Source organism: Mesoplodon mirus, assembly GCF_964341445.2.
Source record: "Mesoplodon mirus genome assembly, chromosome: 13".
NCBI lineage: Eukaryota > Metazoa > Chordata > Mammalia > Artiodactyla > Ziphiidae > Mesoplodon > Mesoplodon mirus.
Window position 1 is genome coordinate 24,629,517 of NC_138989.1, and position 26,660 is coordinate 24,656,176.

The 26,660-nt window shown below is 43.9% G+C and overlaps 2 protein-coding genes across 7 annotated transcripts in view; both read right to left on the reverse strand.

Annotated features, from left to right (window-relative positions):
- The window catches only part of PISD (phosphatidylserine decarboxylase), a 37,644-nt gene extending 27,499 nt beyond the window's left edge, over nucleotides 1-10,145 (reverse strand). For 2 of the 4 annotated variants that reach the window (XM_082640678.1, XM_082640675.1), the window contains exons 1-2: nucleotides 10,061-10,145; nucleotides 3,478-3,557 (exon numbers count right to left, since the gene is read on the reverse strand). In XM_082640678.1, the coding sequence (XP_082496804.1) occupies nucleotides 3,478-3,557; nucleotides 10,061-10,125 (145 nt within the window). In that variant the 5' untranslated portion in view covers nucleotides 10,126-10,145. The remainder of the gene's footprint in view (nucleotides 1-3,477; nucleotides 3,558-10,060) is intronic. The other 2 variants (XM_082640677.1, XM_082640674.1) reach the window with 1 other exon arrangement.
- Nucleotides 10,146-20,646: 10,501 nt separating this feature from the next.
- PRR14L (proline rich 14 like) overlaps nucleotides 20,647-26,660 on the reverse strand; it is a 57,861-nt gene continuing 51,847 nt past the window's right edge. For all 3 annotated transcript variants that reach the window (XM_082640042.1, XM_082640040.1, XM_082640039.1), the window contains 2 exons: nucleotides 26,489-26,560; nucleotides 20,647-25,259 (listed from right to left, as the gene is read on the reverse strand). In XM_082640042.1, the coding sequence (XP_082496168.1) occupies nucleotides 24,980-25,259; nucleotides 26,489-26,560 (352 nt within the window). In that variant the 3' untranslated portion in view covers nucleotides 20,647-24,979. The remainder of the gene's footprint in view (nucleotides 25,260-26,488; nucleotides 26,561-26,660) is intronic.

Below are 26,660 nucleotides of genomic sequence, written 5' to 3' on the forward strand. Positions count from 1 at the left end.
TAATGACAGAATTTAAGATGAAAACACTGAATTGCAAAGAGGTCAAGAAACGAATCCAGGTTGCCCCGCTGGCTACCAACAGGGCCAGGACTGAGACAGGTACCATTTCTCACACAGGCTCTCTGAGTTTACTTTTACGATCCAGGCCCAGGTCTGACTGGACAGTAGTATTCTCCCAAATGCAAAATCTCATAAGCTCTTACAATTCAACGATAAAAGATAAATAGTCCAATTTTAAAAGGTACTAAGAATTTGAATAGATATTTCTCCAAAGAAGATACATGAGTGGCCAGTAAGCACATGTAAAGATGCTCAACATCTGTTATGGTTGAATTATGTCCCCCTAAAATTCATATGCTTAAGTCCTAACCCTTAGCACCTCAGAATGTGACCTTACTTGGATAAAAGGTCTCTACAGAGGTAATCAAGTTAAAATAAGGTCAGCACAATGGGCCCTAATCCAATAGTGTGCTTATAAAAAGAGAAAAATTTGGGACTTCCCTGGTAGTCCAGTGGATAAGAATCTGTCTTACAATGCAGGGGACACCAGTTCGATCCCTGGTCGGGGAACTAAAATCCCACATGCCACAGGGCAACTAAGCCCACGCACCAGAACTACTGAGCCCATGTGCCACAACTAGAGAGAAGCCTGTGCACGCACAGCAACAAAGCGAAGAGCCATGCGCCGCAATGAAGGATCCTGCATGCTGCAACTAAGACCCGACGCAGCCAGAAAACAAATAAATAAATAAATAATTTTTAAAAAAAATAAATTAAAAAATAAAAAGAAAATTTGGAGACAGACATGCACACAGGGAGAATGCTATCTGAAGATGAAGGCAGAGATCGGGGTGATGCTTCTATAATACAAGCCAAAAAAGCCAAATATTGCCAGCAATCCATCAGAAGCTAGACAAGAGGCTCTCCCTCACACCCCTCAGAAGGAAGCAGCCCTGTGACACCTTGATCTTGAACCTCTAGTCTCCAGAACTGTGAGAGAATAAATTTCTACTGTTAAAGCCACTCAGTTTGTGGTACTCTGTTCCGGTAGCCCTAGCAAACCAATACATCATTAGTAATCAGGGAAATGCAAATCAAAACCATGATGAGATACAACTTCACACCCACTAGGATGGTTTTAATCAAAAAGACAGATAAGTGTTGGTAAGGATGTGGAGAAACTGGAACACGCATACACTGCTGATGGGATTGTAAAATGGGGCTTCAGTTCTTCAAAATGTTAAACATAAAATTACCACATGACCTAGCAATTCAGCTCTTAGGGAAGTGAAACATACATCTACACAAAAATTTGTCACACATGCTCCACAGCAGCATTATTCATAATAGCCAAAAAGTGAAAATAACCCAAATGTCCATCAACTGACAAATGAATAAAAAAGTGGTATATCCATACAATGGAATATTGATAATAAAAAAGGAAAAGAGGGGCTTCCCTGGTGGTGCAGTGGTTGAGAGTCCGCCTGCCGATGCAGGGGACACGGGTTCGTGCCCTGGTCTGGGAAGATCCCACATGCCGCGGAGCGGCTGGGCCCATAAGCCATGGCCGCTGAGTTTGCGCGTCCGGAGCCTGTGCTCCGCAACGGGAGAGGCCACAACAGTGAGAGGCCCGCGTACCGCAAAAAAAAAAAAAAAAAAAAAAAAAGGAAAAAAGGAATGAAGTACTGACACATGCTACACATGAACCATGAATACATTGTGTAAAAGTCGTCAGCCACAAAAGGCTGCATATTGTATGATTCCATTTATATGAAGTGTCCAGTATAGGAAACATACTAGAGAGACATAAAGTAAGTTAGTAGGTGCCAGGGACTAGGGGTAGGGAGAAATGGGGAGTGACAGTTTAATGGATCAAGTGCTACTATTGTGGAGGGGGTGAGGAGGGAATGAAAATATTCTAAAATTAGGTAGTGCTGATGGTTGTACAACTCTGTACGTATACAAAAAAAAACACTGAATTGCGTACTTAAAAGGGTGAATGTTATGGTATGAAAATTGTATCTCAATAAAGTTATTGTTAAAACAAAATCTCAAGAGCTGACTTCTCAGTAGCCTGCACAAAACCTTCATCCTGTCCTTGGCTTCCAACGGAAGGAAATCATCCTGCCCATTTGTCCCTGTCCCTCCACCACCTTTTGGTTGTTGCTGTTTCTTTTTCTTTCTTTCTTTCTTTTTTTTTTTGGCCGTGCCGAGAGGCTTGTGGGATTTTAGTTCCCCAACCAGGGATTGAACCTGGGTCCTCAGCAGTGAGCGCGGAGTTCTGACCACTGGACCGTCAGGGAATTTCCTGCTGTTTCTTTTTTTTAATGAACAAGTACAGATCATTAACTTCCTCCATTTTCTGATTACTCCTAATGAACTCTTACTACTTAACAACTAAATATTCTACCTCTGACCAGAAAATCTTGTCAAAAAGCAAGAAACATTTTTTTTCCTCTTTCTGAAATATTTGGTGATGAGAGAACTGTTGTACACTCCCTACCTGCACTGAACCAGCACCCTAGGCTGACTGGTCACACTCTCCTGCATGCTTCTGCTACACTGGACCTTTCTTCAACTATAGGTCTTTCTCTTGCCTTCCAAAGGCTTACTTTACTCCTCCAACAGAAAGTAGCAAGCAGAGAGTACCCTCCACTCCTGACCGCCTCTCTGCTGCATTTGTCACTTTAAAAAAGCACAGCTTTTCTGCAGATCCAAGATTCTGGCTTGATTTCTGAGGCTCCCCGTGAACCCTTCAAGTGATTCCTATGTGTTCCAGCCTGCAAGTCCTAATTAAATAAGTAACACCCAGATGTGCCCCTATTAACTACCTTAATAAGCCTTTTGTCTTTATTCTCATTAACCATCTCATTTTATTCCCAAGGTATGATTACTGGACAGTCAAAAATAGCCTCCAATATGATAGAATAAAAAGGATATTTAGTTAATAAAGACAATATACATTTTTGTACAGGTTCAAACAGCTGCTTACAAGATCCAAAAAGTTCATAATCCAGTGCTGATGAGGGTGTGGGGAACTGATGTACTCATGAGCACATCCTGCTCAGAAGAGTGTAAACAGGGACAACCTTCTCTGAAGAGTAATTTGGCTTAAATACCAAATTATAAACTACATAAACCTTTTGATCCAGTAATTCTAAGCCTAAAAATTTATCCTGAGGATGCACAAAAATATGTTAGTACAGAACTGTCTGTAATAGGAAAAGACTAGGAGCAACTTAAATGTCCAACGCCAAACAGTACAGTCATGTGATGGAATACTACACAGCCAGTAAAAACAATCAGATAACAGCAGCTAATGCTTCAGTGGTACCTACATGCCAGGTACTCTAAGCACTTTGCAGGCATAATTCCATCTGATTCTAACAACAACCCTATGAAATATGTGCTGCGTTTATCCCAATTTACTGACAAACTGAAGCAGAGAGGCCAGCATTGCCTCTAATGGCTACTTACTTGTGGAAAAGGTTCTGAGAGGCAGCTTCCTTAAGGACTGAAGGAAATGGCTCAGGGCAATGTCTTCACAGTGATGGCGCCTATAATCAAGCAAAAATGAAGCATTAAACATTTTTTTAATTAAAAAGAAATTAGTGGATCAACTTCTAAAATTTGAATATAGTCTATAGACTCAACAATAGTATTGTGTCTGTGTTAATTTCCTGGCTTTGACCATTGTACTGTGGTTTTCGTAAGAAAACGTCCTTATACAAAAAGAGCTCAAATATTTAAAGGTAAAGGGGCATCAAGTGTTTCAGAAAAAAATATATACAAACACACACTCACAAAGAGAAAAAAGGGAGAGAGAATGATAAAGCAAATATAGTTGATATTTGGGGAATCAGAGGACAGGGTATTTGGGAATTCTCTGTACTATTTTTATAACTTCTCTGTAAGTCTAAAATTTTTTCACACACAAAGTTGCTCTTTTCTTAATTAAGTATAAGAGCATAATAAGAAGTAAACGTGGCACTTACACAAAGCCATACATTTCTTCACCACAAACAAAGAGCTATACACAGCCTTGTAGCCTCTAACCCCTACTCATTAAAGAACCTAATAAAGTGGTTGAAATTTTAAACTGTTTTTTTTTTTTTTTGGCCGCGCCGCCGCTTGTAGGATCGAACCCATGGCCCCTGCAGCTGGAAGTGTGGAGTCCTACTAACCACTGGACCACCAGTGAATTCCCTGAAATTTTAAACTTAAATGTTTGGCCTGGAAAAAAAATGACACAAACCAGGCTGAACTATTCTAATCTACTTTGGGTCTGGAAGGCTCAACTGGTTTGGAATTTTAAAATTAATATTTGTGGCTACTTTGCCACAAAAGCTACTTTCAAAGAGTGAATAGGGTTTTCAGGCATTCTGAGAAAAAAATGACTATTTTCATGGCTTCAAGCTCTAAGAAAATATTATTTCCGATTCTTTGTTTCTCTTCTTTGTTTCCTCTTCACCCAGGGAAACTGGACATATCCCCAGTGGCAATAAGTGACTTGGCCAGCAAGGAAAGCATGAATGAATTTTTAGTGAACTGGTTCTCTCCTTAATCAAAAAGCAAACACCCCACCTTCAATTCAGATAGCACTTCAGTTCCCCCAAATACTGGCCTGAAATCTAAAGTAAAGAAACTATGTCCTTGTCAGTAAGTGTTTTTTTTCCTTGAAGCCCTTTATGAGAGAAGCAGAAATTTACTCTATTATAAATGTCTAAACTGCTATTTTTGTGGAGAACAGAACTGCATTTATGACTTTCATACAATGATACTGACATTCATGGATAGTCGGTAGTTATGTCTCACACAGACATCCTGTAGATTTTATCAGATTTAAACACCTTCGTTTATTCACATGAAATTTCCTTGACTTAACAACACTCTCACAGCATGATGCTAACATGACGAATCTGATTCTCCTACACGCAAGCAAGGTCTGTATGGAGAACAAGCCGGGGACCATGACAGTCACCAACCCCTCAGAGGCCAGATGGATGGACAGTTATTAACACAAAGGAGGGTGTGTTGCAGTACCTGAATGTTCTTTCAGCAGTGAACAACGCTCATCTCTTAGACTGGGCACTCCCACTGCAAAAGCTAAGCGCCTAAAACCCTGCTTTCCAAATGGAATGAGAACAAGAAGTGTAAAATCTGACTAAAGGCTGTATTGTTGTGTTGTGCACACTGCTATACTGTGTGCTCCAGAATTGCTGCTGAACCTCCTGAAAGAATGTTTTCAGACTGTTGGAAAAGGCTTTTTTTGTGGGGAGGGGGGTATGGGCTGGGGGAAGTACAAGTGGGAGATAATCATTTATCCACTGTAACCCAATGCATGGCACTCAGGTGGCTGGTTTGCATACGGATCTTCCTGAGAACAGAGTCTTGGTCTCTCGTCCACTGCTGTAGCCCCAGCTCCTGGAACAAGTGCCTGGCAAACGCCCCAGTTGCATCAGCTTGTCTTTCATTCCTGGATCATTCCTATCCTCATATAAATGTTGTACTTTCTCCAATCTTACAGAAACACTGTCCACCCCACTGCAGGCTCTTTAAAAGAACAATGTTCCCTGTCATCACTTCCTCCCCTCCCCCTCCCTCTTCATCCCACTCAACCAGGCTTTTGTTCCCACGTCATCTCTTGTCAAGGTCACCAACTTCCACGTTGTCAACCCCAACACATATTTCTTGGACCTCGTGTTATGTGACTTCTCAGCAGCATTTGCCACTGGTGAGCCCTTCCTCCTTTTTTCCCCCCACTGAGGTATAATTGACATGTAACATTATATTAGTTTCAGATGTACATTATTCCCTATTTGTATATATTGTGAAAGGATCACCACAATAAGTCTAGTTAACATCCCTCACCATACATATTTACAAAAACTTTTTTCTTGTGATGAAAAAGATCTACTCTCTTAGCAACTTTTAAATATACAATACAGTATTGTTAACTGTAGTCACCATGCTGCACATTACATCCCCAGGACTTAGGTATTTTATAAGTTGTATCTTTTGACTTCATTCACTTTCTCCTTCTTGAAACACATTTAGCCTTTGGGACCCTGATCTTCCTACCTCTCCAGCCTCTCCCTAACTTCAAACAGCTGCCATGCCCAGGGTTCAGACCTCTTCTCTGTCTGTGCTCTCCCCCAGACATGTTCACCTAGTCCCGCAGCTTTAAATAGCCAGATACTGAGGACTCCCTCGCTGCTCCTTCAAAGAACTCTGGACCATATTTCCACCTGGCTACCCAACATCCCCACTCTGAATCACCTCAAACTGAGTTTGTTCAGAACAGAATTCCTGACACTCCCTCACTCCCGTTCAACCTGCTCTACCCTCAGAATTGTTCATCTGTGGCAGAGACTAGCCAGATGGTTATTAAATCCACTTCCTCTACCCAACAGACTACATTTCCCAGCCTCCCTTGCAATAGGGTGTGGCCACATAACTGAGTTCTAACCACTGTAAGAACCATTCAGGCTTCCCAGGCTGTCCCGTTTCAGCCTGTTTGATGCAAACATGCAGACCTTGGGAAGCCATGTGTTAAAGATGTCAGGAGATGGGTCCTCAAATCACTGCTGTCCTGCAGATCAGGAGCACCCACTGGGACTTTACATGATTGAGACAAACACTTTTACTGTGTTTAATCACTGAGATGCTGGAGTTTACCTGTTACCACAGCAACACTGCTATAATTAATATACCATCTCAGAAAAAAGGCACCACCATTCACCCAGCTGCACAAGTCGAAACCCTAGGGACTCCTTTGTAAGTCCTTTCTTTCTCACTATCCACATTCAATCCACTGACAAGGCATGAAGTCTCTACCTTCAAAATATACCCTTATCTGCCTACTTCTCTGCCACCACTCTCACTCTGGCCTGAGCCACCAGATCTATCACTGAAGGACTGCACTAGCCTGTTCTTCCTGCTTGGCTTCTGTGTCCCATTCACCACAGAACAGCCAGAGTGACCTTTTCAAAACAGAAAATAAGACCAGACCCTATGTAAGTGGTCCTCGCTGAACCCTCAGACCTCCTGCTGCTTCCCTTCTCCTCACTCACCTGCCCCCATTCCTTGTACGCTCACGCCTCTGCATTGCTGTTTGCTCTGCTGGGCATACCACTCCAGCTGGCTCAGTCCCTCGTCATTCAGTTCTCTGCTCAAACGCTTCCTCCTGGTTGGTTTCTCCTCACCACAAGCCCAAAAGTTGTCCCTCTGGAGCGTTCTCTAACCCCTTAATTACCTGCCTTTATTTTTCTTCGTAACACTTCTCACTACCCGAAATGAACAGATTTTATATATATTCACTCATTTGTTTACTGTCTGTACCCCTCAAATGCAGGCGTTTGTCTGTCTTCCCCCTGGACCTCAATCTCAACAGTGAGATTAAGCTTCAGAGAAATGAACGGCTGGCTAGGTTCAATCACATGTACCTTCTACATGGTGAACTCACGTGGGCCTCCTGCAAGCGGGTAGTTAAAGCCCAGGATTAAGCACTCAAGTCTGATTGTGGGGCTCAAATCTCCATCCTGCCACTTATTAATTAGCTGTGTGACCTTAAGGCATTTCTTAACTAATCCTAAGCCTCAGTTTCTCCACCTGTAAAAACAGGACCTACCTCATTAGGAATAAATGAGACAATCACATAAAACCTTAAGCCCAGGCCCTGGCACCTAATTACATATTACTATTATTAAAAGTAACAGAGGGGCTTCCCTGGTGGCGCAGTGGTTGAGAGTCCACCTGCCGATGCAGGGGACACGGGTTCGTGCCCCGGTCCAGGAAGATCCCACATGCCACAGAGTGGCTGGGCCCGTGAGCCATGGCCGCTGAGCCTGTGCATCCGGAGCCTGTGCTCCACAACGGGAGAGGCCACAACAGTGAGAGGTCCGCGTATCGCAAAAAAAAAAAAAAAAAAAAAAAAAAGAGAGAGAAAAGTAACAGAGTTGATATTCAGCTGGCACACACTGGGATGGCCATATTAACTGTCTGTGACCACTCTGAATGGTTTGTGTCCACACTGTCATAGTTTTCAATCATTTTTAACATCACCCCTGGTGGTAACACTAACTATAGTCCTTGTGTCTCTCCTGCTCTTTAGAGCTGTGAAAGTTCTGAAAATGAACTGGCAGGCCTCTTGAAGGCCTCATTCCACGTTCTATCTCATATTATTTAGTAATGTTTCCTTGCTCTTCTACTAAACTGTAAAGCTCTTTAAACACGAGGACTATATCTTTTAATTCCTCTCTCTTCCCCTGCTCTCCCTCCCCCTCCCGATCCCTGGCACTGCAGTTGGCAGTGGTAGGAATGTCATAAGTATTCCTGAAGGAAAGTCTTGCACAAGCAACCATTCCTTGGGCACTATGTGCTTGCCTGAACCTAAGAATCATCCAGGATACGTGTAAAGAACACAGCAGCCAGAGCCCCAACCTACATCTACTGAACCTGAATTTGGCAGTATTGGGGGATATACCTGGAACTCTCTTTTTCTAATAAACACCCACCCCATTTTTTCATCAAACAAATTTGGGAAACATGGCCCTAAATTATCACCCATAATTGCCTTCTTTTTGTTCTCTCACCTGTCACCTATCACCCAGGTACTGAAAAACTTCCCTGCAATATGAGGTTTTCAAACATATGTCTCACAGACACTGCTTTACTTAAAAATCATGGAAATGTTCTCTTTTGGGGTTTTTTTGCATCTAAATATAGTTCCCATCTGGATATGTAATACCTTTGAAAATTGAGTTCTTATTGTACCCAAATCCTCACCCTCCTTAACTTGCACCTAAATCCAGTCTTATCTACCTACACTGGTACTAAAGTTATGACTTTTCTTCCCTTTCCCTTTTTAAATGATAGTACATCCTCCTCACCATCGTTAAACAAAAAAAAAAAAAAAAGAAAAAATTTTAGGAGGGTCATTTTTTAGTCTTTCCAACTTATGACACATTTTAGATGATTTCACGACTGACTCATAAACAGCACACCTGGTAACAACATTAAAACCAGAGACTCTCCTGTCCAAATCCTAACAGTTACCATCACATTGCAGAGCCCCCTCCTGAGAAAGTTACACCATTTCTGAGTAGTTAATAATAGAGTGAAGCTTTAGTGTTCAGGGCAATGACAGTTTCTGTTCCCTTTCAGTCCGAAACCAGTGTCCTTACTTCCCAAAATTACAGCGCAAGCTTTGGTCAACGCTGACAAAATGAAGGTTGCCTGAAACACAAAAGTACCGTGTGTCTCTCAAACCTTAGCTCTTTGAAATGACACGGAGCAGCAGACTCTGAGTCATAGCTACCAACATTTTAATCCATTTTCTGAGAGGCCAAATGTTCCCAAGCTGGTTCTTACATAAGCTATTTCGAATAATGAATGTCCTCACGGTGGGCAGCCTGAGGGAAAGGTCCTTGCCTGAGAGAGAGAGAGGCATCGGCGTAGGGGTCCCGGCTCTGCTACTAACTGGCTGGGTGAAACTGAGCAAGTCCCTTCCTCTCTCATGGCCTCAATTTTGCTAACTCCAAAAAGAGCTTGATTTAGATGACCCCTCTAACAACCTAAGAGTTGGGAGTCACTAGGGTAACTAAGACCCCATTTCCATCATGGACGATTTTGAGATAACCGAGTCCAACCCTCTCGCTTCAAAGACCAAGAATACGAAGTGAAAGCCGCCCGACTCCCAGTCCAGTGCTCTTCCCACATCACGCCGCCCCTCCCAGCAACACGAATCCCTGAGAAAGAGGCGTCCAGCCCTGCCTCGGCTATAAGTGGCGGGCACACAGCCTATTTCACTGGTTGGGTCTTTCTGTTTGTATCTTTGTTTTTTGTCCCTTGTGGAAAGGGCAAGTAGAGAGCGCTTAGGCCAGACGCGGAACGCCCTACGCGGCGGCAGTCGCACCTGCTCGAGAGCTCCAGGTTAAGGTGAGTGCCTACGTCTCCACTCGAGCTCTCCTCAGGGCGAGCCCGCGACAGAGAAACAACTCCTCTCTCCAGACCCCACTTTGGCCCGGGCCACCCCCGGCAGGTCCCCAAGCAGCTGTACCTGCTCCGCCACGGCGCAACTCCGCGCAGCAACCTCAAACAACCTGGCCCCACGGACGCCGCCATCTTGTCTCCAGCTTCTCGGCGGGACGCGCCCCCTTTTACACGCTGATCGCACGCGCGTGACGTCACAAGCCTCGAACTCACAGGGCCAATGAAGAACGCGGAGCGTGTGAGGGCGGAGCTGTCTAAGCTCCTCCCCCGGCTGCTCCGGGCACCCTCCGCCTGACACTTCCGGCAGCTAATGGGCTAGGTCGGATAGGTGCCGCCGGTGGCGGTGCTTACAGTGCTAAACCTGGACCTGGGCACAGCGTTGCCAGTTCCCCTTTTTCTCTCTGACGTGCGTTTCTGCATGTGCCTGGAAAATCTGATTCACCCAAGGTCCGAGAATGGATCAACTGAGCTAAATCGTTCATTTTACGGATGGGGAAACTGAGAGCGTCCACAACTCAGCTACCATTGACTAAGCGCTTCCTAAGTGCCAGGCTCTGTGCTGATGACTTAGCATGCATGGTGTCTCATTTTTACCTCCCATCGCTGTACTATCTGGGAGTCCAGAGACCAGAGGTCTTGGATCACCTAGAAGTGCAATTAGTCGTCGAACGAGGTGCCGGGTGTGATAGCACTTGCTCCTGCAAAGATTCCTGATCTTCAGATTTAAGGGAAAATAGACTTTTCAGTAGTATCAGCTTTTTTTTTTTTTTTTTTTTTTTTTTTTTAGTGGGCAGAGACTAGAGACCGCCAGCCAGCCCTGAGAATTATTCTCATTTTAAAGACAGAGAAAACAGAGCTCAGAAAAGTTAACCATTAGAATGCTCAAGGGCACACAGCTATAAAGGAGAAAAGCTAGAATTTGAACATACATCTCTGATTTCAAAACCCATGATCTAACATCCTTCCTTTTAAGCCCTTTGCCTAGAATCTGGCTGAGTATAGGTCCCCAAACTGAAGGAATACAGCTTCTCTTTTTTCTCCCCTAAGCTGCTAATAGCACTTGTCTTCACCAGGCGTTTGACACAGGAGGAGGGGTATGTTGCCTGGTACCTGCAATTATTTCTACATGGTTATTTAAGCTCAACTAGGGCATACCGGGCCTACAGGGAGCCTAACCGGCATCAGATTTCCTATTGGAGAGGAGACACTTCCCTCTATGGTTTTCAAAAGTCTGAAGAGGAGGAAAAAAAAAAAGTATAGAATTGGTTTTACTATTCAGTTGAGAGTAGTAACTCAAAACCAGGGGGAAGAAAAAATGGGAGGGGGAGATTATTTCAAAATGAAATGCATTTGGGGAAATTGGATATTCACATGCAAAAGAATGAAGTGGACCCTTACTTTACACCATATACAAAAATTAACTCAAAATGGATCAAAGACCTAAAGCTAAGAACTACAACTATAAAACTCTTAAAACATAAGGGAAATTTTCATGACATTGAATTCAGCAATGATTTCTTGGATATTACGCCGAAAGCACAGGCAACAACAAAATAAGATAAATTGTATTTCATCAAAATTAAAAAGTTTTGTGCATCAAAGGACACTGTCAACAAAAGTGAAAAGACAACCCTGAGAATGGGAGAAAATAGTCACAAACAATATATCTGATAAGCGTCTGGTATCCAGAATATATAAATAATTCCTAAAATTCAACAAAAAAACAAATAACCGAATTCAAAAATAGGCAAAGGACTTGAACAGACATTTCTCCAAAAATAATATACAAATGACCAATAAAAGATGCTCAACATCACTAATCATTAGGGAAATGCACATCAAAAGCACAATGAGATATCAACTTCACACCGATTAGGATGGCTATTATCAAAAAAGAAAAAGGAAAATAACAAGTGACAAGTGTTGGCAAAGATTTGGAAAAATTGGAACACTTTTGCATTGCTGGTAACAATGTAAAATGACTGTGCAAAACAATTCGGTTGTTCCTCAAAAAGTTAAACACAGAATTATCATATGATCCAGCACTTAGGTATAATCTAAAAGAATGAAAGCGGGGACTCAAATAGAGACTTGTACACCAATGTTCATAGCAACATTATTCACAATAGCCAGAAAGTGGTTCAACAGATGAATAAACAAAATGTGATATATCCATATAATAGAATATTATTCAGCTATAAGAGCATGTATGAAGTACTGTTACATGCTACAACAGGAATAAACTTTGAAAACATTATGGTAAGTAAAATTAGCCAAACACAAAAGGACACATATTGTTTAATTCCACTTATATGAAGTGCTTAGAATAGGCATATTGATAAACACAAAAATTAGAATAAAGGTTACCAGAGGCTGAGAGGACAGGGAAGGGGGATGGGTACAGAGTTTCTGTTTGAGATGATGATTAAGATCTGGAAATGGATAGTGGTGATGGTTGTTCAACATGTGAATGTACTGAATGACACTGAATTATACATTAAGTTAAAAATGAATTAAAAGGTTAAAATGGTAAATTTTATTATATTTCAACACACACACACACACAAAGCAGTTAATAACAAGTGTTGATGAGGATGTGGAGAAATCGGAATAATCTTTCTGTCCCTATAGGTTTCTCTATTCTGCATTTTCATATGAATGGAATTATATAATATGTGGACTTTTTTAACTGGCTTCTTTCACTTAGCATATTTTCAGGGTTTGTCCATGTTGTAACATGTATCAGTACTTCATTCCTTTTTATGATTAAATAGTATTCCATTATACGGATAGCCCACATTCCTTTATCCAGTCATAGCTATGGACATTTGAGTCATTTCCGCCTTTTAGCAATTATGAAAAATGCTGCTATAAACATTCATATACAGTTTATTGTATAGGCATATAACTTCACTTCTCTTCTGTGTATACCTAGGAGTGGAATTGCTGGGTTGTATAGTTTAATTGTTTGAGGAACTGACAGATGGTCTTCCAAAGTGGCTGCCCCATTTTACATTCCCACCAGTAGTGTATGAAGGTTCCAATTTCTCCACATCCTCACCAACACTTGTTATTTTCTCTCTTTTCAAAATTACTATCATTATATCCAAGCTAATGGGTATGAAGTGGTGTTTCATTGTGGTTTTGATTTGTATTTCTCTGATAACTAATGCTGTTGAGAAATTGTTCATGTGCTTATTGGTCATTTGCATATCTTCCTTGTAGAAATATCTATTCAGATTCTTTGCCTGTTTTTAAATTGGGTTATTTATCTTTTTATTATTGAATTGTAAGTGTTCTTTATATATTCTAGATACAATTCCCTTATCATATATATGATTTGCAAGTATTTTCTCCCATTCTTTAGGTTGTCTTTTCATTTCTTGATGGTGTCCTTTGAAGCAAAAAAGGTTAATTTTGATGAAATCTCATTTATTTTTTCCTTTGTTGATTGTGCTTTTGGTGTCATAACTAAGAATCCTTTGCCAAATCCAAGGTCATGAAGATTATACCACGTTTTCATCTAAGAGTTTTAAAGTTTAAAAGAGTTTTGTATATGGTGTGAGGTAAAGATCCAACTTCATCCTTTGCCTGTGGCCATCCAGTTGTCCATTGATTGATTTTCATTTGTTAAATCAACCTGACGTTGCTGGTTATTGTGTATTATCCTTTTTATCTATCACTGGATTCAATTTGCTGATATTCTGTTTAGGATTTTTTTTTTTTTTTTTTTTTCTTTTTGCGGTATGCGGGCCTCTCACTATTGTGGCCTCTCCCGTTGCGGAGCACAGGCTCCGGATGCGCAGGCCCAGCGGCCATGGCTCACGGGCCCAGCCGCTCCGCGGCATATGGGATCCTCCCAGACCGGGGCACGAACCCGTATCCCCTGCATCGGCAGGCGGACTCTCAACCACTGCGCCACCAGGGAGGCCCCTGTTTAGGATTTTTGTATCTACTTTATGAGAGAGAATTGGACTGTTACTTTCATCTCAAACTGATTCATGTGTATGAAGTTAGGTTCATTTCACCATACACTTATCCAGTTGTTCCACTACTATTGCTGAAAAGACTTTCCTTTCCCCATTGAATTGCATGGCCTCTTTGTCAAAATCAACTGAACATCCATGCATGGGTCTATTTCTGGGTTCCAAAGATTTCCATTTGTTCCACTGATTTATCTTAATTATGGTTGCTTTAATTATAAGTCTTGAAGTCAAGTAGCATGGATTCTTCAACTTTGTTCTTCTCTTTCAAGATTATTTTGGCTTTTATAGGTCCTTTGCATTTCCATAAAAAATTTAGAATCAGTTGGTCAATTTTAGCAAAATGCCTGGTGAGATTTTGATTGGGACTGTATTGAAACGAGAGATCAATTTGAGGAGAATTGATATTTTAACAATATTGAGCCTCCCAATCCATGGACCTGATAAATCTCTCCATCTTTGACTGTTTACAACCAAAAATATGGTATGTAACTTAGTACTGGCATACTCATTTTATTGCACTTTGCTTTATTGTGCTTCACAGATATTGTGGTTTTTTACAAATTGAATGTTTGTGGCAACCCTCTGTCTAGCAAATCTACTGGCACGATTTTCCCAAAAGCATTTGCTCACTTTGTGCCTCTGTGTCATATTTTGGTAATTCTCACAATGTTTCTAACTTTTTCATTATTATTATATTTGTTATGGTGATCTGTGATCAGTGTCCTGTGACGTTACTATTGCAAAAAGATTATGACTCGCTGAGGACTCAGATGATGGTTAGCACATTTTAGCAATAAATAAATAAATAAATAAATTAAGGTGTGTATATTTTTAGATGTAATGATATTGCACACTTAATAGGCTAAAGTATAGCATAAACATAACTTTATATGCACTGGGAAACAAAAAAAAACATGTGCAACTCACTTTATTGAAATATTAGCTTTATTGCGGTGGTCTGGAACCCAATGCCCAATATCTCTGAGGTATGCCTATACTTTTATTCATTCCTGGTCAATGCAAGCACCTTAGAACATTTAAATTCCATTTATTCTATTCCAGCTTTTTGTGATGACATTGTTATACTTCATTCTATTAGATTTTGTTTTCATGAGGATGTACATAGCAGCTGTATTCATAAGATGCCCAAACTGGAAACAACACAAATGTCCATCAGCAGGCGAGACTATGGACGAACAAATCATGGTGTGTTCATACAATGGAATGTGACTGTGCAACAAAATGAACAAACTCACAGGACTTGCAACAAGGAGGATGAATCTCAAAAACATTACATTGAGCAAAATAAGTCAGACATCCATAGAGTAACACTGTCTGGTTGCAGTGCTATGAAATTTAAGAGGGGGCAAAACTATAATATTAGAGGGATAGAATTCTGAATAGTTGCCTTCCTCAAGGCAGGAGCAATTAACTGGAAGGTGCCTGAGGGAACTTTCTGGGGCAATGGAAATATCTGGGTGGTGGTTACATGGGTATACATTTGTCAGACCTCATCAAATAATAAATGTTAGTTCTGTGCATTCTCCAGTGGGTAAATTATACATCAAGAAAAAGAAAATATCTGGGAAAACCAAAACCCAAAACTACTGATTTTTTTTTCCTTTTTTTTTTATTAGTTTGTTCCATGAAAACTTTTCCATTTTCTCTCTGACTTGTACTGTAGCCAAGCAAGTTTTGAAAAAACAGTTTTCTACTTTTGTTTTCCAGAGGCCATTTCTGGAATGATCCTTTTAAAGCCCAGGCTCGATGTACAGCGAGGGACATGACCCTTTTCTTTCCAGCACACCTACTGTTACACCAGGTCCTAGTTGTATTAAAAGGAGGAGGAAACAGTGCAGCTGCTTGAGATAGATTCCAGGGAATTTGCCATGGTCAGATGGAACCTTCTGCTCCAGACTCCCCTGGCTACCTCCCAGCAGCCCTTTGACATGCACTAGACTAGAGGCTTCCAGCTACTTCTGTGTTGACAGTGGTCTTCTTTGGTCAGGGTAAGTATATGGATTTCATGTGCTGACAGATTTTGTTTCATCTCATTTTTCCTTTAAGTCATCTCATTTAGAAACGCATTAGATTGGTGAGTCCCCTGGTAAAATCCTAGGGGGAGGAGTTTCCTGAGTACAAGTAGAGACGCTTATCCTCCAGAGTGAAGGTTGGCAAACTAGGTGTCACTGCCTGTTTTGTAAATAAAGTTTTATTGGAACACAGCCACACTCATTTGTTCATATATCACCTACAGCTGCTTTCCTGCTACAACCACAGAGATGAGTAGCTGCAAGAAAGATCATATGGCTTGCAAAGCCTGAAATATTTACTATCTGACCCTTCATAGAGAAAGCTGGCTCAACTGTGGTCTAGAGCACCTCCCTGGGGGCCTCTCCTGGCATCAGAGATGGGGGCCGGCCACAGCCGCACAAAAAAACATAAAGGACAGGGTTTGGATATAATTTACCAAAAGGGAAAAGTATCTCCATAGGATGATTTATGCTCTTTGACATTCAGTTACTACCAAGAATTCAGATTGGAATCAGAGGAATCTGGATCAGGTTAACTCTCCTGGTGGAGAAAGACACAGAGGGCTTTGGAGAACTGGAAATCCTTGTGGAAAAGGCCAGGGAAGGCTTGCTGACGAGTTCAGAGGAGGCAAAGGGACAAGCAAGTACCTAGCCAGTCCACAGCAGTGGAGGTCATGGCTTTCAGCACCTCATCTCATATCTGAGGCTCCACATAGGTTGTGGGCACAGAAACTTCCTATAGAAATCCCGAGCACAATTCTGCAGGGGAAGGTCATCAACACTTTTCAACAGTGAACAGCAACAAAACAAATTAAAAGATATCAAGATACAACCCCTTACATTTTAAGTATATATATAAGCGTGGACGTGTGTATATATATATGCATATATATGTATACACATGCACATGTTCCAACCCTCTTAAATTTTAAGAATATATACATATATGTGTCTGTGTGTATGTAAAATATTTATATATCAAAGCTTTAAGACCTCTTTCCAGCTATAAAGTTCTATGATTTTAAGGCAATATGTGCCTGATTTGGGATTCTGTTCTATAAAATTTTAAAATAATAAATCAGTTCTAGATTGTGTCTAATGAGGAGAAGGGAGAGGTACTGGACAAAGAAAGAGGGAAGGAGAGAAGTTGGGAGAAAAGGAAGAAGCAGCGATGGAAACAAACACACCCATAAGGAGCTGCAGATAGGAAAAGGAGACTGTAAGGAAGGCGGCGGGTTCACGGGGGCCTCACCTCCAGCGTCCGGCCTCTTAGAGAACATTGTGAAAGTTGTTCCAAAGCTGTGCTGCAGACCTAACTGTGGTGCGTGACCTGTACGCAGATAAATGTAGTCGGTGGGGCTTCTCCGGAAGCTCACAGGGTGGTGTGGGGTGCGGAAGTTAGAGCAGGCAGTTCAGAGGGTGGGGGTGTGTGGGCTGAGGGAGCAGCTAAGAAGCCTGCCTGACAGGGAAGGGAGCGGGAGAGGGAACAGGTGGGGAAAACCTCCAGAGATCTGAAGACATGGAGGCAGTCAAGTGAAGGGGTGAGAGAAAGAATATTTGCAGCTGACGGTATAGCTTTTGTGCAAAAGCTTCAAGGCAAGAGACAGCATGGAGGATTTGAGGAACTAGAGGAAATTCAGAGTGTGGAGCGCCTGTGGGAAGCCGAGCTGGAGAGGCAGGCGTCGGGGGAGGTGTCTGGTTTGCTAGAGCAGATCCTGGGGGCAGGAATAGACCTGGGCTCTAACACTTACCACACAGGCGCGGCCAATTAATGTCTTTAAGCCTCAGTTTCCTCATCTACAAAGTGGGGATTAAAAACAACATCTACCTCATCAAGTTGTTGTGAGGATTCAGGAAGGTAATAAACACAGAATCCTTGGCACTTGGTCAGAGCTCAACAAACGCCGAGTTACTATCCTTATGTGGGGGCGAGGGGAACCCGCAGAAGGATTTTAGGGGAGTGGTTCTGACAAGTGCGAAGTTGTATTTTATAAAGATCACTTAGGCTGGCAGCAGTAGGGGAAAATCTCATTGTCTGCTGCAGCACCTGGGTTATTTGCCGCCGTTTGTACTCTTCCAGACCATTTTACCCTCTCCCAAAATCTGAAATGAAAACGCAAAAGGGAGAAAGATTCTCAAGACGATTCTTATCCACATGAGCCTCCACCCTCAGCATCCCAGCATGCCCGTGCCCAGAGGCAGAGATGCAGGCTCTAGGTTGGGCCGCGCGGACCTACCTTCCAGGTAGATCTCTCAGGAGGTGGTAACTCCTCGACTGGCCCCGCCCCGCCTGTGAGCTACAGCCAATCAGACGGCGCGAGGTCAGCAGTGGGTGTGGCTGCACCAGAAAAGCTCCCGGTTCACCTGCGACTGGTCCTTTGAAGAGTAATTGAAGGGAGGGGAATTACGAGGTCTTCAAATACTCAGAATCGGCAGGATGAAGAGGACCTCGGCCGTTCTGTCAAGCAACAGGGTCTGTTAATGAAGGCGGCCATTCATTCACCCATCAAGTATTTACTGAGCCCCTACGACTTATACCAGGCACTGTTTTAGGTGCCTGAGGGGTCACAGGAGGGACCAGAGAGGAGCCTCAAAAATAAAGCGTCGGGGAGTTCCCTGGCGGTCCATTGGTTAAGACTCCATGCTCCCAATGCAGGGGGCACGGGTTTGATCCCTGGTCGGGGAACTAAGATCCCGCAGGCTGCAGAGGCGGTCTGAAAAAAAAAAGAAAAAGAAAAATAAAGCATCAGAAGGAGGATGTGGGGTGGGGGGAGATACACTTTTAGGAAGAGTCATCTGAGAAGGCAGAGATCTGAACAGTGCCTGCGGGAACCATGTGGCCATGTGGGAGAAGAGCCCTCTGGGCACAGAGGACGCTGGGTGAACATATCATAGGGAGGACCATGCCTGCGCTGGCCAAGGAACTGCAAAAAGGGTCCGCATGGAAGTCCTATACAAATGGCTTCCACCTCAGGAAAACGCGGAAGCAGAAGCACCGGCTGACAGCAAGGAGGGAGAAGATGCTGTAAGTTTGAGGAGGATGTTAGACTCACCGGTGACCCTGAAAGTTGCTTGAAGTATTGGGAGTTTTCTAGAACACTTCTCAAGAGAAGTCGCAGAAGGAACTGAAGAAATGAGGTCTCCATCATGTGAAGAGGGCAGGTCACGGTGGAGGATTCTCCCATCGGTTTGGACCTCTTACTCTCAGGAGGCCCTACCAAGGCTAAGATACTGTGATGAGGGTGCTAGAGGAATGACAGGGCCGTAGGTGATCATTGGCCTCTTCCTTCTAAAGGAAGAAAAATTGTAGAGAGGATTCTTCTCCAGGTAATTGTGAAACCTAAGCAGCAGAAACACAGCCGCCAGGCAGGAGGACAGAGAGAGGTCTTGACTGTAGAAATCCAAGAATTGGAAGAAGGCCAGGAAGGGACATTGGGCACTGCTTTCCCTCTGGACAGAGGAAGAACATCCTCAGGAATCTCACTTCTTTCTGGAACACGTAGGCGTGGTGTTAAACAGCCTTGTTTTGTCAATCTTTCACCAGTTTCCACTGGTTAAACAAAGAGTTGAGAATCAGAGGACTCACAACCTAACCTCATGTACAGCTGGGAAGGATATGAGATAAAAGGCAAGACCTTTTTATTTTTTTAAGACCTTTTAAAAAGTAAATGAATAGGGCTTCCCTGGTGGCGCAGTGGTTGAGAGTCCGCCTGCCGATGCAGGGTACATGGGTTCGTGCCCTGGTCCGGGAAGATCCCACATGCCGCGGAGCAGCTGGGCCTGCGCGTCCGGAGCCTGTGCCCGGCAACGGGAGAGGCCACAACAGTGAGAGGCCCACGTACGGCAAAAAAAAAAAAAAAAAGTAAATGAATGTACTCCACCATATTTATACTCTCCCAAGTAGCCTCCTCAGCAAGCTAAGCTCTCATTCCAGATGTTGCTAATATTTGACATTTTGACCTTAATTTTTTTTTTTTTTTTGCGGTACGCGGGCCTCTCGCTGCTGTGGCCTCCCCCGTTGCGGAGCACAGGCTCCGGACGCGAAGGCTCAGCGTCCATGGCTCACGGGCCCAGCCGCTCCGCGGTACGTGGGATCCTCCCGGACCGGGGCACGAACCCGTATCCCCTGCATCGGCAGGCGGACTCTCAACCACTGCGCCACCGGGGAAGCCCCCTGACCTGAATTTTTAAAAATTAATTTATTTATTTTTGGCTGCGTTGGGTCTGTTGCTGAGCACAGGCTTTCTCTAGTTGCGGTGAGCAGGGGCTACTCTGTTTCAGTGCACGGGCTTCTCATTGTGGTGGCTTCTCTTGCTGTGGAGCACAGGCTCTAGGAGTGTGGGTTTCAGTAGCTGTGGCTCACGGGCTCAGTAGTTGTGGCACACGGGCCCAGTTGCTCCACGGCATGTGGGATCTTCCCGGACCAGGGCTCAAACTCGTGTCCCCTGCATTGGCAGGCGGATTCTTAACCACTGCACCACCAGGGAAGCCCCATTGACCTGAATTTATTATTGCTTTTTCATTTCTCAGCCATGTGAGAAAATAAACACTATTCAAAAATCACACCTAGAATACTGGCTCGGCATCCCTACCCAACTTAATTGGGTGTGACTCATCTGAGTGAGTCTTCGCTGTTTCCAAATACCAAAGTCCCTCACAAGAGATGATCTGCCACCTGAGTAAATTTTAAAAGCTCCATGACAGTCTTGGAAGGCCACCCAGAGGTGGAGCTCTACACATGTTCCAAGCACAGCGCAGTCCTCAGAAAATGGTGATCGCTTTGGAAGGGAAAATGCTTGTGCGATATATATAACTTTGGAATGTTTTATTAAAAACCAACAACAGCAACCTCATGATATTACAGGTAGAATTTTAACTTATTATGAAGTCGTAAGAATAAAATAACAGCCTTGAGAGTTATTTGAAAGGTTTTCCAAAAAAAAATTCCTTTTTATTTTCATAAATTAACACACATAACAGTGGGAATTTTAGAGTCACAAACTACCAAACAGAAAAGGAACTGCAGGGGCATCATGTATGCCAATGTTACCAAAAATGTACAAATTTCACTGAACTATTGACCATGATAATATACAAACACTTCAGGCAGCTATTTACTGGCCTAGACCAGCCCAAGGAGATGCTGAGGCCTCTTGCCAAGAATTAAAATCCGATTCAGCACCAGAGAGGGGCTCGTGGAGACACAAAATGAACAAGCATCCAATCTGAAAGAGTGCTGTGCTAGATGGCAGGCTATGCGGGGACCCTCACTTCACAATAAAAATAAATAGCCTTTGCTGATCAATTTATGGCTAGATGATAGTACTAAACTTTGATTTCAGTAAATTAAGCCTTCTTCCCAGCCAGCTTTTTATACAGGAAGTTCAGTCGTGGCAAGGAGCCCTTCCCTCGCATGAATCCAGGAAAGGATACTCCGCACCTCTGGCCAACTACTTAAAGACTTTGGATACAGCCACCCACGATGTGGTGTTTCAGAGGTCCTTTCCATGATACCGGGGTGGGGGAAGCTTACAGAAACAAAACACAAGGGAATTAAAGAAAGCACCAACTGCATACTCTGCCCCCAGGGAATGGGAGAAAAGTACCACCGTCTAAAAGTTGGTCTTGCGCGGATCTTGATGTACATTGATTATGAGATGAAATCCCAGCCTGGAGACGGAGCACTGGCTCTGCGTTCCATCAGGCCGCACCAAGCCTTGGACCGGCAGCACCAGTCCTGCACTCTGTGCAGCCCTTAGCCTGGCGGACAGGGAACCAGCCACAGGGGGAGGATCATGCCCAGAGGGTGGGATCTGGAATCTGCCTCAGGTTGGCTCTGGCACTCGCGCAAAAGACCCTTTCAGGCAAAATTGTGACAAAGCGTCATGATTTTCACAGCTTTTGGAGGAGCGCTGTTTCAGGATTCACAGCATGAGTTTCTGAGCTCTTCAGGCTCCGAGTAAGGCAAACGCTGTATGTCTCTCCACTGTACCTCCCTCAGCTGTAGCTCTTAGAATAAGGTCAGTAAAAAAAAGTGGACATAATCTGCTTGAACAGGTGATGAGGTACATTTAATTAATAGAGAAATGAAGCTAGAAAGGAAACCAAAAGAAGAGGGGGAAGGTGAGGGGGGCAAATATAGCTAAAACTGACAGATGGAAAACACTATAGTTGAAAGTTTCAGTGGAAAGCTGAGGTGCAGAACCCTGATTGGACCTGAGATTTCTCCTCTCTTTCCCATATTAAAAACACTAAGTGTCTTTGGGTGGTAAGTCCCCATACTCAGAAACTGTACCAACTCCCACCCCAGAACCAGATCTCCTGTAGCTATGGGCAGGTGGCTGGCTCCAAGGACCACAGACAGCACTGCAGCTGGCTAGGCCAATGGTAAAAATGGATGTTAAGACAGGTGTGGCTGAGCACGGTTAGAACCCTATGTGGCAACTTCAGGTAAGCAATTTCAAGTTTGCAGTGGGGGCTCCTTCTTAACTTTGGAATGAGGAAGGGCCTTGGCCAGATGCAAGCCAAGAATTACAAGGAGAGGGTTGGCCTCAGCAGAGCTTTTTCCTATGTTCCCAGGACAAGGAAGGAACCCAGGTCTCCACTTCCTCCAAGCCCCCATTCCAAACGCCAATGTTCCAAATCATTGCTCCTGGCCCTGAGAAGTGCCACTCCTGCAATGGGTAAACTTGAAATTGTATCTCCGTAATGTTGGTGATGCCACAGCTGCACCCACGTCAACTTCAGTCTGCCACGCTTGCCACGCTGCAGACCCGTCTACACTGGCAATGGAGCTGGCAAACAGGGCTCTGTAGATTTGCTGGGAGTTTGCAAGCTGTGCAGCAGGAACTTCCTAAAAACATTTGTACAAGGGCACAAACTCATCCCACTCCCTTAAGCAAAAAGACAGAGAGAAGCATTTGTGTCTAAGGACCCTGTCCCAGGAAGGGAGAGGTATTGAGGGGAAATACAGGTCGTATCTACACAGTCTGGGCAAAGTGAATGCACAATGGCAGCATCTGGTTTGCACTGTTCAGAGCTGGTGCGGAAGCTGGGCTCCCCTCTAATGCTACGTGGCTGTGGCCTTAGAAGCCTCCGTGGATCACCAGGTGTGTATTTCACTTACTAAATGCTCTGTCTGAGGCATTGGGCCTACAAGACAGACGTGGCACTTCGTTTTTCTCGCACTGTCAGTTTTTCTGCTCCAGTGTGGCACAGACTGTCAACCTGCAAAGGAAAGGCACATAGAAACCCCCACCCCCACCCCATGCTCCCATCCCGACAGACGGGAAAACCAAAGGGACCCAGGAGACATGATCCAGGACGGCACCACTCACTCCTCTCACAGACTGACTCGAAAATGTCTCTGGAGCTTTGACAGTTCCCACTGGCGCTGCTCCATGGCAGTGGCTCCGGGGAGGATGGGAGAGGTGACCAGTGTCCTGAGGCTGGGCTTAGCATCCCACTCACCAGCCAAGGAATGTTAATTCTCTGCACTCTTGTTTTGAGAGAGAGAGAGAGAGAGAGAGAGAGAGAGAGAGAGAGAGAGAGAGAGAGAAAGATAAAACACAAGGGAAGGGGAGGAGGGGAAGCAAGGCAAGGGCACACAGGCCTTAAGTGGGAAAGGAATGAAACCTCCGGGCTTGTGGCCTCACATAGCACGCTTCTGGTCCTCTGCCCACAGACTGCCGCAGGCAGAAACGGAGAAACCCAGAGACTTTTGTCTGGCATTGTACCAAACTTCCAGTAGGTCTGACGCAGGAGCCCAGAGTACAGTGAGCTGCCCTCCAAGAGGGCTGGCCATGGAACTTCGTGACCCCAGACTGTCCTCCTCCCCACTATGGAGCGGGCTGCTCTGGCAGCTGCGAACGCTCTGGGTTGGCTTCATCACCACCTGAGCCATCGTGGATGCCTTTGTCATGGACCACCACTTCAGATGAAACCCACTAAAACCGCACCCAAGCTTCCAACTTTTTAAATGACTGGGGGAGAGACCTGCTCTTACTTCCGTCATTAAAATAAATACAACTACTCAAGCAAGAATGAGAACCCAGATGAGAAATGAGTCGCACTAGGAGCTGGAGGCGGGGAAGGGGCTGCTTGAACACGTCAACGGGAAAACGGCTCTCAGCCGCCCCACACCACGCACCGACAAACCAGGTCAAATGCCTGTCGTGTGTTCTGAAGACGTGTACTGTCTTTCTCCTTGATGTCTTAAAAAACTCCTTTAAAAATCACATTTAAAGGCTCCAAACATGCAGCAATAATGAAAAAAAAAAAAGGGAAATAAAACAAATGAAAATAACCAACACCACCACATTAAAAAGTGCAACTTACTTCGAATGGGGCCTGGACGGGCTCCTCTGGCACTAGTGACCCACAGTCACAGAGGGGAGAAAATGATGGGGAAAAGCCACACACACAGACACACACACACACACACAGACACACACACACACACACCCCACCCCGGTTCTGGACAGATGGGCTCAAAGGATTAGAAAACACAGCAGCTCATCTTTCCTCAACTACTGAAATGAGCCAGTGAGACCACACGGGACAGGACGCCAGGTCCCCCTCCCTAGGCCACGTGTCTAAATAATCTTGGTCTAGCACCACCGTAAACGATGCGGAACTTTCACATGGACGTGCAAATGCTGTGAGTCCTTGGAAACCTAGTGTTACTGAAGGTATGTGGTGTCCTCCTCCGTGGATGGCAGAGAGTGTGGGGAGGAGGCCGACATCATTCAGGACCATTTCCAGGAGAAAGGGAGCGTTCCTGAGGTTCTATACTCAGCAGTACTAGAGGACCCTCTTTCACCAGTTCCTAAAAAGGCTGCACCTTGAAATAGGTAAAAATCCATAGTCTGCATTTTGAGTGGTTTGGGCAGTAGGGCAAAATTAGGCAACCTCTTCCAAGGAGGCCGGGAAAGTCTAAAGTTGAGACCCCCCCACCTGAATTGCTTCTCAACAACCGGACGACCGCTCCTGCTCCTCCTCTTCCTTGGCAAAGAAGGTCTCCAGTTCCATCAGTTTCTGTATCAACAGAGCATCCAGCTCTTGACTCTGCAGCGCCGCCTTCTGGGCCCGGGTAAAGCTGCCTGCCACCTTGACCTTACCGCGAGCCCTCCTCTTCCGTGGGACTGTGAAATCCTGAAACTCCAGAACTCGCTTCCTCTTCTGTTGGCTGATTGAGATGAGCGTACCATTCCGTTCCTTAGGTTCCTCAAAGATGGTCTCTAAACACCTGAGGGTGGAGCACAAAACAGAATCACCACCATGCTCACCCTGGGGGCCACCAACCCTCCCAGTCAATGGGCGCTAAAGGCTAACTGCTCCTGACAGCTCTTTCCTCTGGTCTGCAGCTATTTTTTGATGATAAAACACATATATCTATGAATATGTGGTACAAGCACATAGTGAAGAAATTTAAACTGGACAGGAGGGTAAAGAATAAAAGTAAGATGAACCCCCCCACTCCCCACCCCGGCAACAGCAGCAACGGTGTTTTGTGTATCCTCCCAAAGTCACTCAACGTACAGACATGCATAGGTAAGCATGTATCATCAGAGGTCAGCCCTTTTGTGTAAAGGGCCAGGTAGTAAACATCTTAAAATTAACGAGGCACACAAGTCTCTGCTATATATTCTTTTTTGTTTTTTAAACAACCCTTTAAAAGAATAAAAACCATTCTTAGCTCACAGGGCTGGAAAAAAAGAAAGAGAAAACGGGTTGCTGGTTGGACCTGGCCTGTAGTTTGCTGACCCACAGCATCTATCCAACATTTTGGTTTCTTCTTTACTCAAATGGCAGCAAACTACATGCACTGGCCTATGCATTGTGCCACTCTGACCTATCAATAACGTTTAAGATTGCCCCAGCTGGGTACACAGGTATCTGATTCATTCTTTTAAATGGCTATGCAGTGTATCCCATTACAAGGATGGACTATAATTTAATAAGAACCCTATTAATGGATATTTTAAGTTGTTTCCAATCCTTTCCTATTATTTAGCAAAGCTATAATGAATAGTCTTATATCAATGCCTTAGAGTTTTATCTTCTAGGATAAAACTCTCCTGCTACATCCTAGATGCTACAGGAATTTAATAAATGTTCAACGACTTGAATTGAATTTAGACGCAAAGGTAGCCAAGTGAAATGCCTTCTGTACTTGGGTTTGGAGTCATATCTGAAGATCAATGATTATTAGTATTGAAGACAGCTGGCATATTTGCTAAAAACCAAGTACAAACGAAAAGGAGACTACCTAACCTAACACGCATCTCTTTCCCATCCTATCACCGACCCCAATTCAAGTGCTGGGAACTAAAAATACGAATTCTAGTTATTTTCAAGACCCCGGTATTGGAAGAACTGAACATAAAACCCTTTCCGAAGCACAAGGATTGGAGATTTACATCGATCATTTCGGAAGCCCCCCCAATCTATTATTTCCTGCTCATAGGTACTTACCTGTTTGCAGGAGGAGATTTATAATTCTTGTTGGTATATATTTCTTCTAAACTAAACTCCTTTTTCTTTAACCTGAAAAGAGAAAAAAACAAATTCTTCACGGTCTCTTAAGAGAGACAAGATTCGTTTCCCAACTCTATGCTTTCCATTCTTTTACTTTCCAAGAGTAAAA